The sequence below is a fragment of the Anneissia japonica genome, unplaced genomic scaffold (assembly GCF_011630105.1).
Source record: "Anneissia japonica isolate Jap-2015-1 unplaced genomic scaffold, ASM1163010v1 scaffold9_len2422644_cov172, whole genome shotgun sequence".
Taxonomy (NCBI): Eukaryota; Metazoa; Echinodermata; class Crinoidea; order Comatulida; family Comatulidae; genus Anneissia; species Anneissia japonica.
In genome coordinates this window covers 280,780-296,128 of record NW_022758107.1, presented here as the reverse complement: position 1 = coordinate 296,128, position 15,349 = coordinate 280,780, and the positions used below count along the sequence as shown (strand labels likewise).

The 15,349-nt window shown below is 35.2% G+C and overlaps 1 protein-coding gene across 1 annotated transcript; it reads left to right on the top strand.

Moving 5' to 3' along the window:
- The first annotated feature begins 5,092 nt into the window (after positions 1-5,092).
- LOC117125041 (zinc finger protein 729-like) lies at positions 5,093-15,045 on the top strand. Its single transcript, XM_033271402.1, has 4 exons — positions 5,093-5,210; positions 10,701-10,757; positions 11,132-12,121; positions 12,206-15,045. The coding sequence occupies exons 2-4, from the start codon at positions 10,727-10,729 to the stop codon at positions 13,540-13,542; spliced, it is 2,358 nt and encodes a 785-aa protein (XP_033127293.1). The 5' UTR covers positions 5,093-5,210; positions 10,701-10,726; the 3' UTR covers positions 13,543-15,045.
- The last annotated feature ends 304 nt before the right edge of the window (positions 15,046-15,349 follow it).

The following is a 15,349-nucleotide window of genomic DNA, read 5'->3' as shown; positions in this document are numbered from 1 at the left end:
ATCGATTTTTTATTGTTACCATCTCCATAACTTACGCACTTTTTTTAAAAAAGACAAAAATGTTTAAAAAATTCATTATGCGAATTAGAAAAAAAATAGACCAATCATGTTACGGGAAACCTGGTGGCTGTGTGTTCAATTCCCACACAAACCAATTTTTTTTTTTTTTTTTTTTTTTTTTTTTAAGGCAGTTTCTGGGGGTTTTTTTTTTATTTTTTTCATAATCTATTTTTTTTTTAAATTTTTTTTTTAATTTTTTTTTTTTTTTTTTGTTAAGAAAGTTTAGATGATGGTGGATAATGAATAGCAAAACCTGGTGGTTGTGTGTTCGATTCCCACACGAACCATTTTTAAAAAAATTCAGTTTAGTTGGTGGTGGATAATGAATAGCAAACCTGGTAGTTGTGTGTTCGATTCCCACACGAACCATTTTTTTTTTTTTTTTTTTTTTTTTTTTTTAAGGCAGTTTAGTTGATGGTGGATAATGAATAGCAAAACCTGGTAGTTGTGTGTTCGATTCCCACACGAACCATTTGTTTTTTTTTTAAGGCAGTTTAGTTGATGGTGGATAATGAATAGCAAACCTGGTGGCTGTGTGTTCGATTCCCACACGGACCAATTTTTTTTTATTTTTTTTTATTTTGGCCCGACGTCGGTAAACGTTTGAAATTTAGAACCTCTAACCAACGTCGGCCCAACTGTTGTCACCAACCTCCACTAACGTTTACCGACGTCGGGCCAACAAAATACCGTGACGTTGGGACAACGTCTATAATCACATCTTAATATTTATTACAACCTCTTATACCAACGTCGGACCAACAGTTGTAACCAACCTCCATTTCAAACGTTTTCCGACGTCGGGCCAATAGCGTACTGTGACGTTGCGACCACGTCTATAATCACATCTAATATTTACAACCTCTAACCAACGTCGGCCAAACGGTTGTAACCAACCTCCATAATATATATATATAACTATAGACGTTGTCGCAACGTCAAAGTACCTTGTTGGCCCGACATCGGTAAACGTTTGAAATAGATGTCGGGTATCACCGTTGGGCCGACGTTTCGTAGAGGTTGTAGATATTATGTATGATTATAGACGTTGTCGCAAAATCACAGTACTCTGTTGGCCCGACGTCGGTAAACGTTTGAAATTTACAACTTCCAACCAACGTCGGCCCAACGGTTGTAACCAACCTTCACTAACGTTTACCGACGTCGGGCCAACAAAGTACTGTGACGTTAGGACAACGTCTATAATCACATCCTAATATTTACAACCTCTAACCAACGTCGGACCAACGGTTTTAACCAACCACCATTTCAAACGTTTACCGACGTCAGGCCAACAACGTACTGTGACGTTGAGACAACGTCTACAATCACATCTAATATTTACAACCTCTAGCCAACGTTATTTTTAGTAGATTGCCGACGTCGGGCCAGTAACAAATCGGGACATTGTACCAACGTCCGAATTCAGACTGAATATTTACGACGGCTTACCAACGTTGGAAAATCGACAAATATATTCATACGTTGGGCCAACGTGAAATTCCAATGTTGGTTTGACGTTACCTCTCCGACCAAATTTTGCAACCAAACACCAACGTCGTACCAACGTCAGATATCCGACCCCGACGCTTACCGACGCTTGCCAACGTTTACCAACGTTGGGCCAACGTCGCTTTGCTAGCTGGGACACTCCCCCCTCGAGGGTAGGATTTGTAGCTGGACGCCTGGAAGTAGTGGTATATGTAAAATTTGTGATGACAATTGCCAAGAAAATGTCAGGCACTTCTAATTTGAATGTACTGCTTTCAATGATATCAGATCCAACGAATTTGCCAGATTAAAATGTACTCTTCAACTAAAGAAACTACCATCTTTTTTGGGATATAGTTTCTAATGCGAATAATTATGTTAAACTTAATGTTATGCTTGGGAGTGATTATTACTCTTTCAATAAGGATTTTAACACTATATTTACTACACAGGCTTGGATAAGGCGTTCTATTCTTATGAACATTTCTATATGAAGATGTTTTGCTCTATATTGTAGTGTTTAAGATTGCTTAGACTTTTATGTTGGGTTGCATTTACATACTGAAGTTGTACGTGTGTAATGGGGGTGGGTGTGTATATATGGGGTGGTGGGGTGGGTGTGTTTATTGGTAATGTGAATTTGCTTAGACTAGTAATTTTGTTCTTTGTAGACTGGTTTATTTAGTAGGTTTTTGTTGCTTGGTTTATCTGAATTTGTTATTTTGAACGCACCGTCCTTTGACGCGTGTCACTGATGTAAAAGTGTATGTTCGAATAAATTATTATTACACGGCGCCCTTCTTTTTCCACTAATGGAGGAAAACTTTATCACTAGAGTGCTTCCGGCCATACGATTTTGCGCTATATTGTTGTTTTCTATACTGATCCATAGGCTTAATTGTGTGTTTTATTTGTATAATAGCAACGATATCTACCTCCGTCCGCCAAGGAATAATGTATTCACCGCTGTCACTGTCTGGGTATAATTGTACAATTGTGTACAATTTTTTAATTAAGAATTGACAATAAAATACGCGACGCCTTGGTAACGAAAGTTTGGTTGAAGTTTTTTTTAGTTCCAGCCGTAAGGGGAGTCCCATTGTTTGTATTCCCACCATGCATTTCGGTGGAACACTTTTTTTGTGTGGAGAACTCTATCTTCTGTTTCTAGTATCTTTGATTGGACTATCACGCTTGAGAGATTTTTTGACCCCATGAGATGCAATCGTGGACTGGATGGATTTTATATTTTCTTCTTTCCGATAAAACTACCCAACCAATCATACTAAATTTTATACCAGCTTCAAGCTTATTATATTCCCTCCACGAATCCACTTGGGCCAATTCGAAAAAAGAAATATTCTGTGAGTGAGGGAGTAAGAAACGAGCTCAGAACAGCCAAAAACCTCTAATTTCTTAAAATTCCCTATCTAAATCGGCGTGAGGAGCTGTTATAAATCGGCGTATTCCGACAAAACTGTAGGGATTTTTTTTTCATTTTTTCTTCACGAATTGGTAGATTAATATTTTTTACAACATAATCCGCTTGGGCCATTACAAGAAAGTCATAGATTTTGTACCAAAAATGTACTTTTGTGAAAAAAATCCAGTTTTCTCCAATGGTTAAGGCGAGCTTGGAGACCAAATGATACGTTTCCATATAGCCCTATCTTTGTATTTTTCGTTAACCAGTGGCGGATCTAGGGGGAGTATAGAGTGGCTAGTCACCCCTGCACATCGGTGACTTCGAAAAAAATATATATAGTCACTCGTCTTGACGTGTGTGTGCTTCTCATGTATACATGTTACATGGCTACTCTCGTAAAACATACACTTTCTATTTCAAGCTTAATTTTCAGGTGTATTATCCAAGAGCGTCTTAGCCGTGTATAATTCCAAAAAAATCTCAAATGGAAGGGGGATGCATCTCCCTAAACCCATGATCAAGGAGGGACAGGGGGACACGTCCCCAAATTTTGTTAAGGGGGTGGGGGTTGGCCCCTCACTTTTCGTCCGCAATGTCAAGAGTTGCCTAAAAATTGTTGAAATGAACTGCATAAATGGCCCAGGTTTTAACGAAAGTGTGCGCAACCGGTACTCTATCTCTGCCCACAAACACCTGTTATAATACACGACTCTTGTACGCGTGCCTTTATTATAATTTGAGAAGTATGAGAAAAATCGTGTATAATAATAATAAGATTGGTTTTCGGCACATGTAAAGTAAATTAAAAATTCATCAAAGACAATTTAGTTTTATTTTCAGTAAAAAATCACAGCGATTAAGTTGATCGATGATGATGAATTTAATTATAAAAGAGTGTCATTTCTTGTAATCTAGAGGTGCTTTCCCCAAATGTTCCACCTCGGCCCTTGTGGGACTAATGCCGGCTTTGAAGTAGGTAGCCTATAGGCCTAAATTAAGTACATCAGAGACAATGTTTTTAACATTTAGGCCTATTTTCTATAGTACATCAAACATATTAATTGGTTGCCGAAAATACTGGTAAACTTACTTCATGAGAAATTTGTTGGCGCTTCATTTTTACTATAATAATGGTACGTGATTTGATGACGATGAATTTTACTATACTGTATATAAAAGTGTCATTTCCGGTCAAGAGCTAAATTTCCTAAAATTTTCGCCCAACCATGGTGGGCCTGAGGTGGGTGTGGGCTCACGAAATGTCCCGGCTCACCTTCGAAACTGATTTGCGCCCTTGTTGTCGAAACCACGCCCCCCCCCCCCCCAGCCGATTAGTGCTTCGCAAAACGCATTATCCACCCCCATTTCTAAAACTTTGATCCGCCACTGTAACACTGTTTTTATTAAATCTGGGATTTTTGGAATGGTATTTAATTTTTAATTTTTTATATCAAGAATTGAACAAACATGGTAAATTAAAGGGCCTTGGTAACACAAATAGTTGACACTGTTGTGAATTAATGAGGGTTTATGTAGAAAGTAGCCTAAGGACCCATTGGAAGTGTAGTAGTTTTTTTCAAGTCGGCGTCTCAATGTTGTCTAAAGCCATTTTCATAATTTTCTAAAGATAATAAAATGCAGCGGCTAAATCTCTTGATATTTATCTCATACGTTGCAGATGCTTTTCATTGTGTTTTAATTTGACAATTAAAAGTTTAATAAAAATTCATCAAAAATAGGCCTACTTTACTCTTACCATCCTACACCTACTACTTTTATATTGAAGTACGAGTTATGCCAATTATGGAATATTTTCTGTGTAATACAAATAAAATAAAGGCAATTGCACTATAATTTTGATGTATATGAGTTTATTTCATTTAAGACAACTGCAACTCCCCCAACACTCCAACTTTGGAGAATTCTACACAGTTGAAAATCCGACAACGAGTTATTTGGTCTCGAAAATCCAGACACTCTGTTTTGTTATACAGTACAAATTACAGTACAGCAAAATTCATTTAAATAGCTTTAAACTGGATTTTTAAATGAAGTTGTATGTATATATAGGCTACTAATATTTGACCATTATTCCTCCATGATTTGACGAACCTTGGGAATTTTTATTTTTACCAGTGAGTGGTCACGCAGCAATCCGATCCGGCGGTGAGAGTTCAGCCACGTGGTTCAATCCGTTCTCACAATCAGGCGGCGCGATTTCGAACAACAACAGGTAGGCCTAGGTTAGGGCTAGACCGTACTTCTCTTGCAAAAAAAAATGTGTAAGTAAATTGACTAGGTCTAGGTGTTTGTAACAATGACAAAAGCTGGTACTCTGGCTTATCCTACCACCAAACAAAGATTAGGACAGCCATGGCCCCAGGCTCGTCGTACCTAGGTGTGGAACCCTTCACGGCCTATTTATACGATTCCAGGCACAGCAGCCTTAGGGACCAAAATACCAAATCCTTGCAAGAACTTTTGATCATGAAGCCTCCATTTATATACAATATTTTGACATTATTATCTGTTCTCTCAGTGATAAAAATTCATACAAATTAAATATTATTTCATTAAATAAATAATACCGTACATTTGTGTTCCCCCCCCCCACCCCGACAATTGTTGATTGTTTTTTTTTTCTACCATAATTGAACCAAACACGTTCAGCCACACACGTCATAGCCAGCCATCTTGGTTTGTCGGACCCCTTGTCGGCCAATTTCTGGCTCCACCGCTGCTTTTAGACTACAGTATTAGTGATTGGCAATCAATAACATTAATTAAATCTGGGCAAATTATTATGTTGTAGTGTCAGACAACAAGGGGTCTCCTCACTGGCCTGATTGTCTCGTGGCCCTGATCGTCTTTGCCAAAATCATTTCAACCCATATACCAAAACAAGTACGTAACTTGAGTTAAATTTGGTATGTTTGCAACTTTTGCCAATTGTTGTACTTTACCATTTTGACGTTTTTGCAGGACTATATAGACATAATGGTTGTATAAAATTTTAATTACAACTGTTGGGTTCTTGGAAAGTTGTTAACGATATTCACAGTTACGTTGTTTTACCTCAGAAACATTTCAGGTGCAGTATTGTAACAAGTAACAAGAATTTTTCACATCTGTGGAAATCAAATGCATTCTAACTTGTACATACATTATTGTTAATATTATTTTCTTGATATGAAAATAACATAATCAGTTGATATTGCTCTGCCAAACCCCATCAGCTCAATTTTTGAATACCATTTCGAGGCAAACAGCATACTGTATGTTCATCATAGATACAGTACGTTGTTTAGCCTGTGTTCTTGCAGAAATGTCTTGCAGAAAATAGATTTTAAGTTTAATGCTTAAAAGGTAGGTGGTGCTCTCCAAAACAACTCATTGTTGAGACCTAGATTTTCACATAGGTAATTCAGAAGTGTTTAATCGCCCAAATGATATATCAAAATCGACAAAAATGTCAGTTACGTTGTTTTGCCTTGGGACGGCCGCGGTGGATAGAGGTGAGGGGGTTGGGGATGTAGTGGGTGATAGTTAAGTTTTGGAGTAGGTCTTATTTTATGTAACTTCTAAATGCATGATGATGACTTTGGCTGGAGCTAGGTTGGGCCTAGTCTAGCCTAATTGACACAAAATTCAGTACAATTGTCCGATCACTTGAAAAATGCTGTAGTAGGCCTATCTCCTAAATAATACATTATGTTAAATCATAATCTTATATAATAAGTTAGTCAGTGTCAGTAAAATACATTTAAATGTCACATTTATAACAATTGCTGAAAGCAATCTTGCACTGTTTGCATATTTCGCGCACAGTTTGAAACATCTTTGAAACAACATATGTGAGTGACTAAAAATGACTAAAAAGCTTAAACTGCGCACAACACTAAGTGCTGTACTGTTACGGTAGATCAGGGGTTCAGAGGTTTACTATTACTTTTTACAGATGATCGGTTCCGGGCCGCAAAAACAAGGTGTTTTCTGTAGCCAAAGATGGTTGGCGGGCCGCACACATAGGATTTGTAATTTGATCATTTTCATGGGGCCGCAAAAATATCACTGGCGGGCCGCATGGGGTGCGCGGGCCATACTTTGCGAAATAGTCCTCACGAACCCCATCCATTGACTTTTCACGGGGCCGCAAAAATATCACTGGCGGGTCGCATGGGGTGCGCGGGCCATACTTTGCGAAATAGTCCTCTCGAACCCCATCCATTGACTTTGACGGTATTGTCCCATTTTTGTAAGTTGTGTCCTGCCCAACCTGTAGTAAATGGTCCCGCACTTTAGTTTTGAGAAAACAAATGTTTTGAATGAACTGACAATAATGACAAGATTGAAAAAAATAATAAATTCACCTCACACACCGACTCTTTCTGACGTGAAACAATATTAGAGTTCAGTGTGTACCACAAACGACTCCAGCACAGGGACGTAGCCAGGATTTTGAAAGGGGGGGAGCCGTTGTGCGAATTACGTATGACCCCGGCGGGGTCAAGGGGGCGAATAGCCCTGTGAAGTACAGTAGCGCACTCTGAACATTCTTAGGACTGTTTGAGAGGATAAAGTGAAAATTGCAATAGACGCATTATAAATAAGCGAAAAAATAATTATATAATAAATCAACAGTGGCAGATCCAGGAATTCGCAAAAGAGATGAACCAGGGAGGGACTTTCACAGACCGAGGAACCACCCACCTCAGCCCCACCATGGTTGGGGCTGAGGTAAGAAAATTTATGATTAGGGCATCTCTAGATGGCCGGAAATTACACTCTCGCACTTCAATTTGAATATATTTTTCCTTTTTTCCACCTCTGCTCAAAACATTCTTTATCCAGAATAGTCATAATTATGAAAAATGGGCATGAAAAACCAGATCACATCCTAAAAATAAACAGCAGTCACTAAGACATACATCAGGAGCCGACTCGATGGAGTTTAATGTCATACCCAGGGAAGGGCACAGATCTGTTTTGAAAGGTGGAGGGGGAGGGCATTTTGTAAGTCGACAACCACCCCAGCCCCACAATGGTTGGAGCTGAGGTGAGAAAATTTGAGGAAATAGTACCTCTAGATGGCCAGAAATGACACTTTTAGTAAAATTCATCATCATCACATCACCATTAGTCAAAATGAAGTGCCAAAAGAAATTCTCATGATCTTTTATCAGGGATTTTTGACAACCATAGAGATCTTATTAATGTGTGTATATACACCATAGAAAATAAAGCTTAAAAACATTGTCTTTGAGTATGTACTTTACATAGGCCTACTTCAAAAACGTGATTTCACAACCACCTCAGCCCCACCATGGCTGGGGCTGAGGTGAGAAAATTTGAGGAAATAGTACCTCTCGAGATGGCCGGAAATGACACTTTTATATAGTAAAATTCATCATCATCACATTACCATTATAGTCAAAATGAAACGCCAACAAATTTCTCATGATCTTTTATTAGGGATCTACTTAATATCCAGGACAACTTATGCCTAATTATAGCTTACTATTAAAGCTTTAACTATATATACTATAGTATGATCAACAAATCACAACTTTTTTTTCGCATTTAGCACAATTTTTTTCACTTTTTATTGCTATTAATATTACTATCAATTATTACTATCGTCATTATCATCATTGTTATAATTATTATTACTATTAGTAGCAGTATTATTAAACAAACATGAGCTTTTATCAGGGATTTTTTACCACCATAGAGATCTTATTCTTATTAATGTGTGTGTGATATACCATAGAAAAAAAAAAAATAGAAAAAAAAAGCTTAAAAACATTGTCTTTGAGTATGTACTTTACATAGGGCTACTTCAAAAACGTGATTTCACAACCACCTCAGCTCCACCTTGGCTGGGGCTGAGGTGAGAAAATTTGAAGAAAATAGTACCTCTCGAAATGGCCGGAAATGACACTTTTATATAGTAAAATTCATCACATTACCATTATAGTCAAAATGAAACGCCAACAAATTTCTCATGATCTTTTATCAGGGATCTACTTAATATCCAGGACAACTTAGGCCTAATTATAGCTTACTAAGTTTAACTATATATACTATATTATGATCAACAAATCACAACATTTTTTCGCATTTAGCACAATTTAATATTAATATCAATTATTACTATCGTCATCATCATCATTGTTATAATTATTATTATTATTATTATTACTATTAGTAGTAGTATTATTAAACAAACATTTAAAGAAACTTGCAAAAGGATAAAAAACGAAATTGAACCACAGTATCGCATTTCTATCTTAAAAGACCTGGCCTGAGATTTATGGATTTAAGATTTTTTTAAATCACGCTTAGGCTTATGTGTTCTATTAGGCCTATGTATAACGACAAGATTTGACAACCCTGCAGTTCGATTATGATAGTACTTTCGATGAACTCTGCTTCTTCTGCCAGAAAATTGCTTGACTTGACATCCATCATCACATCCATCCTTCATAAGCACTCCTTTTTTTTTTTTTTGCAGTTTCACACAAAACAAACAAAAGAGTACATAAAATAATCTTAAGAAAGTATAATACATACTCCAAGTATTGAAATACACGCCATCGTGTTGGGATTCAATATTTCGACATTAATTATGTCATCATCAGGAATGAGAAAAATAATAAAAAAATAAAATAATCTTCATAACTACATTCAGTAGTAAAATAATGTACAATTTCAAAAATGACTTTAGTGAGCAATAACATAGGTCAAAAAGATAAAGCACTCCTTGCCCATAATTCCTATTTGCCCTTGAAGATTATGAAAATATTAGCTTACGTATTTTAGTAAAATGCCCTGTAAATTTTTGTTAAAATGTTTAAAGTAATTTTGCTGAACAAAGGATAAGTGTTGCCTAATCAAAGTTATCCACATACACTATAAGCAAAGTGGTAAAAAAATGTAAAAATTGCTGACCTTGAACACAATAGATATTTTAGACACTGTAGATACTTAAATAAATATAATCAATCACATTTTTCTTGTATTTTTATATGCTTTTGACATAATATGGATTTAATAAAACTAAAAGACAGTAACTCCGAAAAGAAACGGACATTTTGAGAAGCACAAAATGTCTCATGTCTCTTTTCAGAGATACTGTCTTTTTGTTTTTATTTAAGACTAATGGATGCTCTGGTAAACTGGATTTATTCGGTGTAAACACCAATGATAACCCACGGATGTCTGAAGACTTATTTCCAGTGGGGTCCTTCTGTGGTGGTCAGTAGTGCACTGGGAGACAATCCCCTGCTCTTTTCTAAAGAGTGTGCTGTGTTCATAAACGTACATATGGGCCATAATGATGCACACGGGACTAAAGCTTAAACGTCTCATTGTCAAAATTCTTGCATTCACCCCTTCAGCTGAAATACAAGGAGAGCAGCGATGGAAATTAAACCGGGACCAAAAGATCTCTTCAGTTCGGCACGAACACAGTGGCTACCACCAGTTTAGCCGACTGAGCTAAGTTGTTCTCTTAACTAACCTAGAGTATACCCAGAAAATAATTTCATTGCTTTTATTATGATGAATAAAGTAATCTGAATCTGTACTTAACTTATTCTACACTACTTCCAAAAAACAATGTCAAATAGCAAGCGCCCATTTTGACACCCCCTGGATCCACCAATGAGAACTAACTATAGTATTAGTCCTTTAATTCATTACAGTATTTCTTTGCTTTCAGAACTTTAGTCAAAAGAAGTTACAGCTATGTTGGGACAGAAAATCAAAGATGAACCTGGTTTGTTCTATCATTGTTTCTATTCTAGTGTGTCTGTACATAACTCAGATGCTGCTCACATTTATCTTCTGACAAACAAGTAATTCTCTATGCCCTTAGAATGTAAATGCTAATGTGTTGTTTTTTAAACATGCTACCATACAAATTATTGTTAATTATGACTATTGTTTATTTATTAATTATTATTATTGTTAATTATTATCGTTAATTATTACTATTGTTTATTATTATTATTATTATTATTATTATTTATATTATTTATATTATTATTATTATTATTATTATTATTATCATTATTATTATCATTATTATTATACAGTAAACTACTACTAATTCATGTTGCAATTTTATTTCATATTTTTTTCCAATAAAAGGAATAAATGACCATGGACATGTGCATGGAAGCATTGGAATGCAAAAACACAAGTTTGACAGTTTAAGGGAACATTTGGAAAAGAACAAGATGAACACAGAATATATATGTGGATGTTGTGGAAAGAATTTTGACTTAATTTCATTGAGGACACATTTGAGAATTAAGACAGAAGCAGTCAAATTGGGGAAAAAAATTAAAATACATAAGAAAGAAATGTCATATGAATGTAAACAGTGTAGATTGAAATTTAATGACAATACCAATTTGAAAAGTCATCTAAGGCTACATACAGGAAAGAGATCACATGAATGTGAACATTGTGGAAAGAAATTTAAAATATATTCTGATTTGAAAGCACACGAAAGAATACATTCAGGAAAGACTCCATATGGATGTGAACATTGTGGAAAAAAATTCAAATTAAGTCGCTATTTGAAAATACATTTAAAGATGCATGCAGAAGAGAGACCATATGAATGTGAACACTGTGGAAAGAAATTCAAAAGAAGGAGCCATTTGAAAAGACATGTAATGATACATACACGAGAGAGACCATATGAATGTGAACATTGTGGAAAGAAATTTAAAAAATGTTACGATTTGAAAGCACACAAAATGATACATTCAGGAAAGACTCCATATGGATGTGAACATTGTGGAAAAAAATTCAAATTAAGTCGCTATTTGAAAATGCATTTACAGATGCATACAGAAGAGAGACCATATGAATGTGAACACTGTGGAAAGAAATTCAAAAGAAGGAGCCATTTGAAAAGACATGTAATGATACATACACGAGAGAGACTATATGAATGTGAACATTGTGGAAAGAAATTTAAAAAATGTTACGATTTGAAAGCACACAAAATGATACATTCAGGAAAGACTCCATATGGATGTGAAAATTGTGGAAAGAAATTCAAATTAGTTAGATATTTGAAAAGACATTTAAGAATGCATACAGAAGAGAGACCATATGAATGTGAACATTGTGGAAAGAAATTCAAATTAGGTAGGTATTTGAAAATGCATTTAAAGATGCATACAGAAGAGAGACCATATGAATGTGAACATTGTGGAAAGAAATTTAAAAAAGGTTCCGATTTAAAAGTACACGAAAAGATACATTCAGGGAAGACTCCATATGAATGTCAACATTGTGGAAAGAAATTCAAATTATGTAGCTATTTGAAAAGACATTTAAGGATGCATACAGAAGAGAGACCACATGAATGTGAACATTGCGGAAAGAAATTCAAATTAGATAGATATTTGAAAAGACATTTAAGAATGCATACAGAAGAGAGACCACATGAATGTGAACAGTGTGGAAAGAAATTTAAATTAGGGAGCAATTTGAAAAGACATTTAAGGATACACACAGAAGAGAGACCATATGAATGTCAACAATGTAGACAAAAATTCAGATCGGGTTGCAACTTGAAAAGACATATAAGGATACATACAGGGGAGAGACTATATGAATGTGAACATTGTGGAAAGAAATTCAATAGAAGTAGCCATTTGAAAAGACATGTAAGTATACACACAGGACAGAGACCATATGAATGTGAACATTGTGAAAAGAAATTTAAAAATTTTGAATATCACTTGAAAATACATGCACTTGAAAAACGATATAAAGTCAAAATAGCAGATTTGAATATTTCAAGTAGCAATTTGAGGATGCCTGGACAGAAATTACTTTCTGTAAATAAATTTCACAACAGCAGTTTGAAAAAGAATCTGAAGAAGCACACAGGAGACACACCAAATGAATGTGAACATTTGAGGATGCATACAAGAGAGAAGTCACTTTTATGTAAATACTGTGGATGGAAATTGAACAACAAAGCAAATTTGAAAACACATTTAATGATACACAGAGAAGAGAGACCATTTGAATGTGTACACTGTGGAAAGAAATTCAAATCAGGTAGCCATTTGAAAAGACATTTAAGGATGCACACAGGAGAGAGACCATATAAATGTGAACATTGTGGAAAGAAATTCAAGATCAGTAGCCATTTAAAACAACATCAGAGGATACATACTGGAGAAACTCCTTATGAATGTGAACATTGTGGAAAGAAATTAAAATCTGGTAGCAACTTGAAAAGACATTTAAGGATGCACACAGGAGAGAGACCATATGAATGTCAACAATGTAGAAAAAAATTCAAATCGGGTAGCAACTTGAAAAGACATATAAGGATACATACAGGGGAGAGACCATATGAATGTGAACATTGTGGAAAGAAATTCAAGAGAAGTAGCAATTTAAAAGAACATCTGATGACACATACCAGAGAGAGACCATATGAATGTGAACATTGTGGAAAGAAATTCAAATCATGTAGCTATTTGAAGAGACATGTAAAGGATAACACACAAAACAGAGACATATAAATGTGAATATTGTGAAAAGAAATTAAAGCAGTATACTACTTTGAAAACACATGTAAGGATACATACAGGAGAGACTCCATATGAATGAATAAGGAGCACACATTTAAAACACATTAGGGAAAGTTTAAACATTGTACCGATTTGAAGACACATGTAAGAACACATACAGGAGAGACTCCATATAAATGTGAACATTATGGAAAGAATCTTGAAGATAATAGTAATTTTAAATTTCGCTTAAAAATCCATTCTCTTGAAAAACGATATTCGGATGCCTATAGACAGAAATTACATTCTGGAAAGAAATTTAACAACAGCAATTTGAAAAAGGTTCTGAGGAAACACAGAAGAGACAGCAAATGAATGTGAAAAGAGATTTAACTCCAGTGGAAATTTCAGAAGGCATATGAGGATACATACATGAGAAAGACCATTTGAATGTGAACATTTGCAAACAGTACCATGACATCACATCATGGCTCTATATAGGCACATCATGACTATATGTGCATATAAAGACTGTTGTATACAAAAATACTGTATGAGATACAGTAGTTTGGACAGGGCTTTAGATAAAAACCAACAAATAAAATACAACCATAAAAATAGTTATTAACTTCCAACCAGAAACAAAAAATTAAAACAGAAATTGAAAAAAAAATCATTTAATTAGACTGTAGCTGAATTACTGAAAATTGAACAGCAATTGTCTGTAACACTCCTTTAATTGACATTTATTGTGTTCTGGAATATTATATCAAATCATATTCTGGTCTCTTGTATTCCTACTCTTGATATGTGGGATGAACAGTGGTTTAAATTGGTATGGAGTGGTACAAATAATGAATGTTTATGAGTGCAATAGGAAGAATATTTTCATGAGTTGAATGGTCGACTGTTCCATTCAATGAGGCAGAGCCGAGTTAAAAGAAACAGTCAATCTTTCAATGAATGAAAAATTCTTTCCATTGCACAAATAAAAAGTGTACATTATTTGTTTTTGAACACATCTAAAATATGTCCTTATATTTTTTTTTTTTAATCAGTCTTCTTTTCTGGATGGAACAGTCCATTGTCTTTTTAAGCATGAAAAGATATTGTATCCTGCCGATGCATGCAATGTAGCTACATGCATTAATTTCCATGATGAAGTGGTAGAAATAACCAATGTCATGTGATACGAAATCCAACAAATCAAATGACAAGGATCTATTTAGATGTGTTATAAAATGTTATGTTTATACTGCTTGATATTTAATATTGGTTGTTATTTTAATTACTTCAAAACTACCAAATTTGGTAGCTTTATCAAAGTGGTATGAAATATAAAAGTATTGTAGCTATTTCACTGTTTCTTTAGAAATAACATAGTTCCTCTCATGGAGGGGGCCCCGCCCCCTTGAACACAAAACTGGGCCGATTTTGGGGTGGACTTATACTTTTGGAATCCCCTTTTCACAAGTAAATTGACAATCTTTTTCAAACTGACAGCATTTCCGATCCATTTTATCATAAATGGAATGTAATGTTGGGGCTTATAACCTGAAGTGGGTTTATACCAGAGGAAGTACGGTATGTTAGTATTGTGGTCATTTCATACTGTTTCTTTTGATATTTGACTTCTCATAATAAACTGTGGTTTATTATGTCTGCTTGAATTGTCTGATAGGTTTTTAATCTTTTGGCACAAAAATAGTATGATGGAAGCCAGTGGGGTTTTAAGTCTCTAAATTTATTTTAAGTATGTAGGCTTCTCAATTTACAGTATATTGAAAGATGCAGCTATTTGACAAATTGCCATTGTTTC

Excerpts from the sequence above, each read along its gene's own strand:
- LOC117125041 (XM_033271402.1), top strand. The coding sequence starts at position 10,727 with ATGTTGGGACAGAAAATCAAAGATGAACCTG. Across the intron at positions 10,758-11,131 it reads GAAAATCAAAGATGAACCTG|GAATAAATGACCATGGACAT; the intron begins GTTTGTTCTATC and ends TTCCAATAAAAG. Across the intron at positions 12,122-12,205 it reads GAGACCATATGAATGTGAAC|ATTGTGGAAAGAAATTTAAA; the intron begins ATTGTGGAAAGA and ends ATGAATGTGAAC.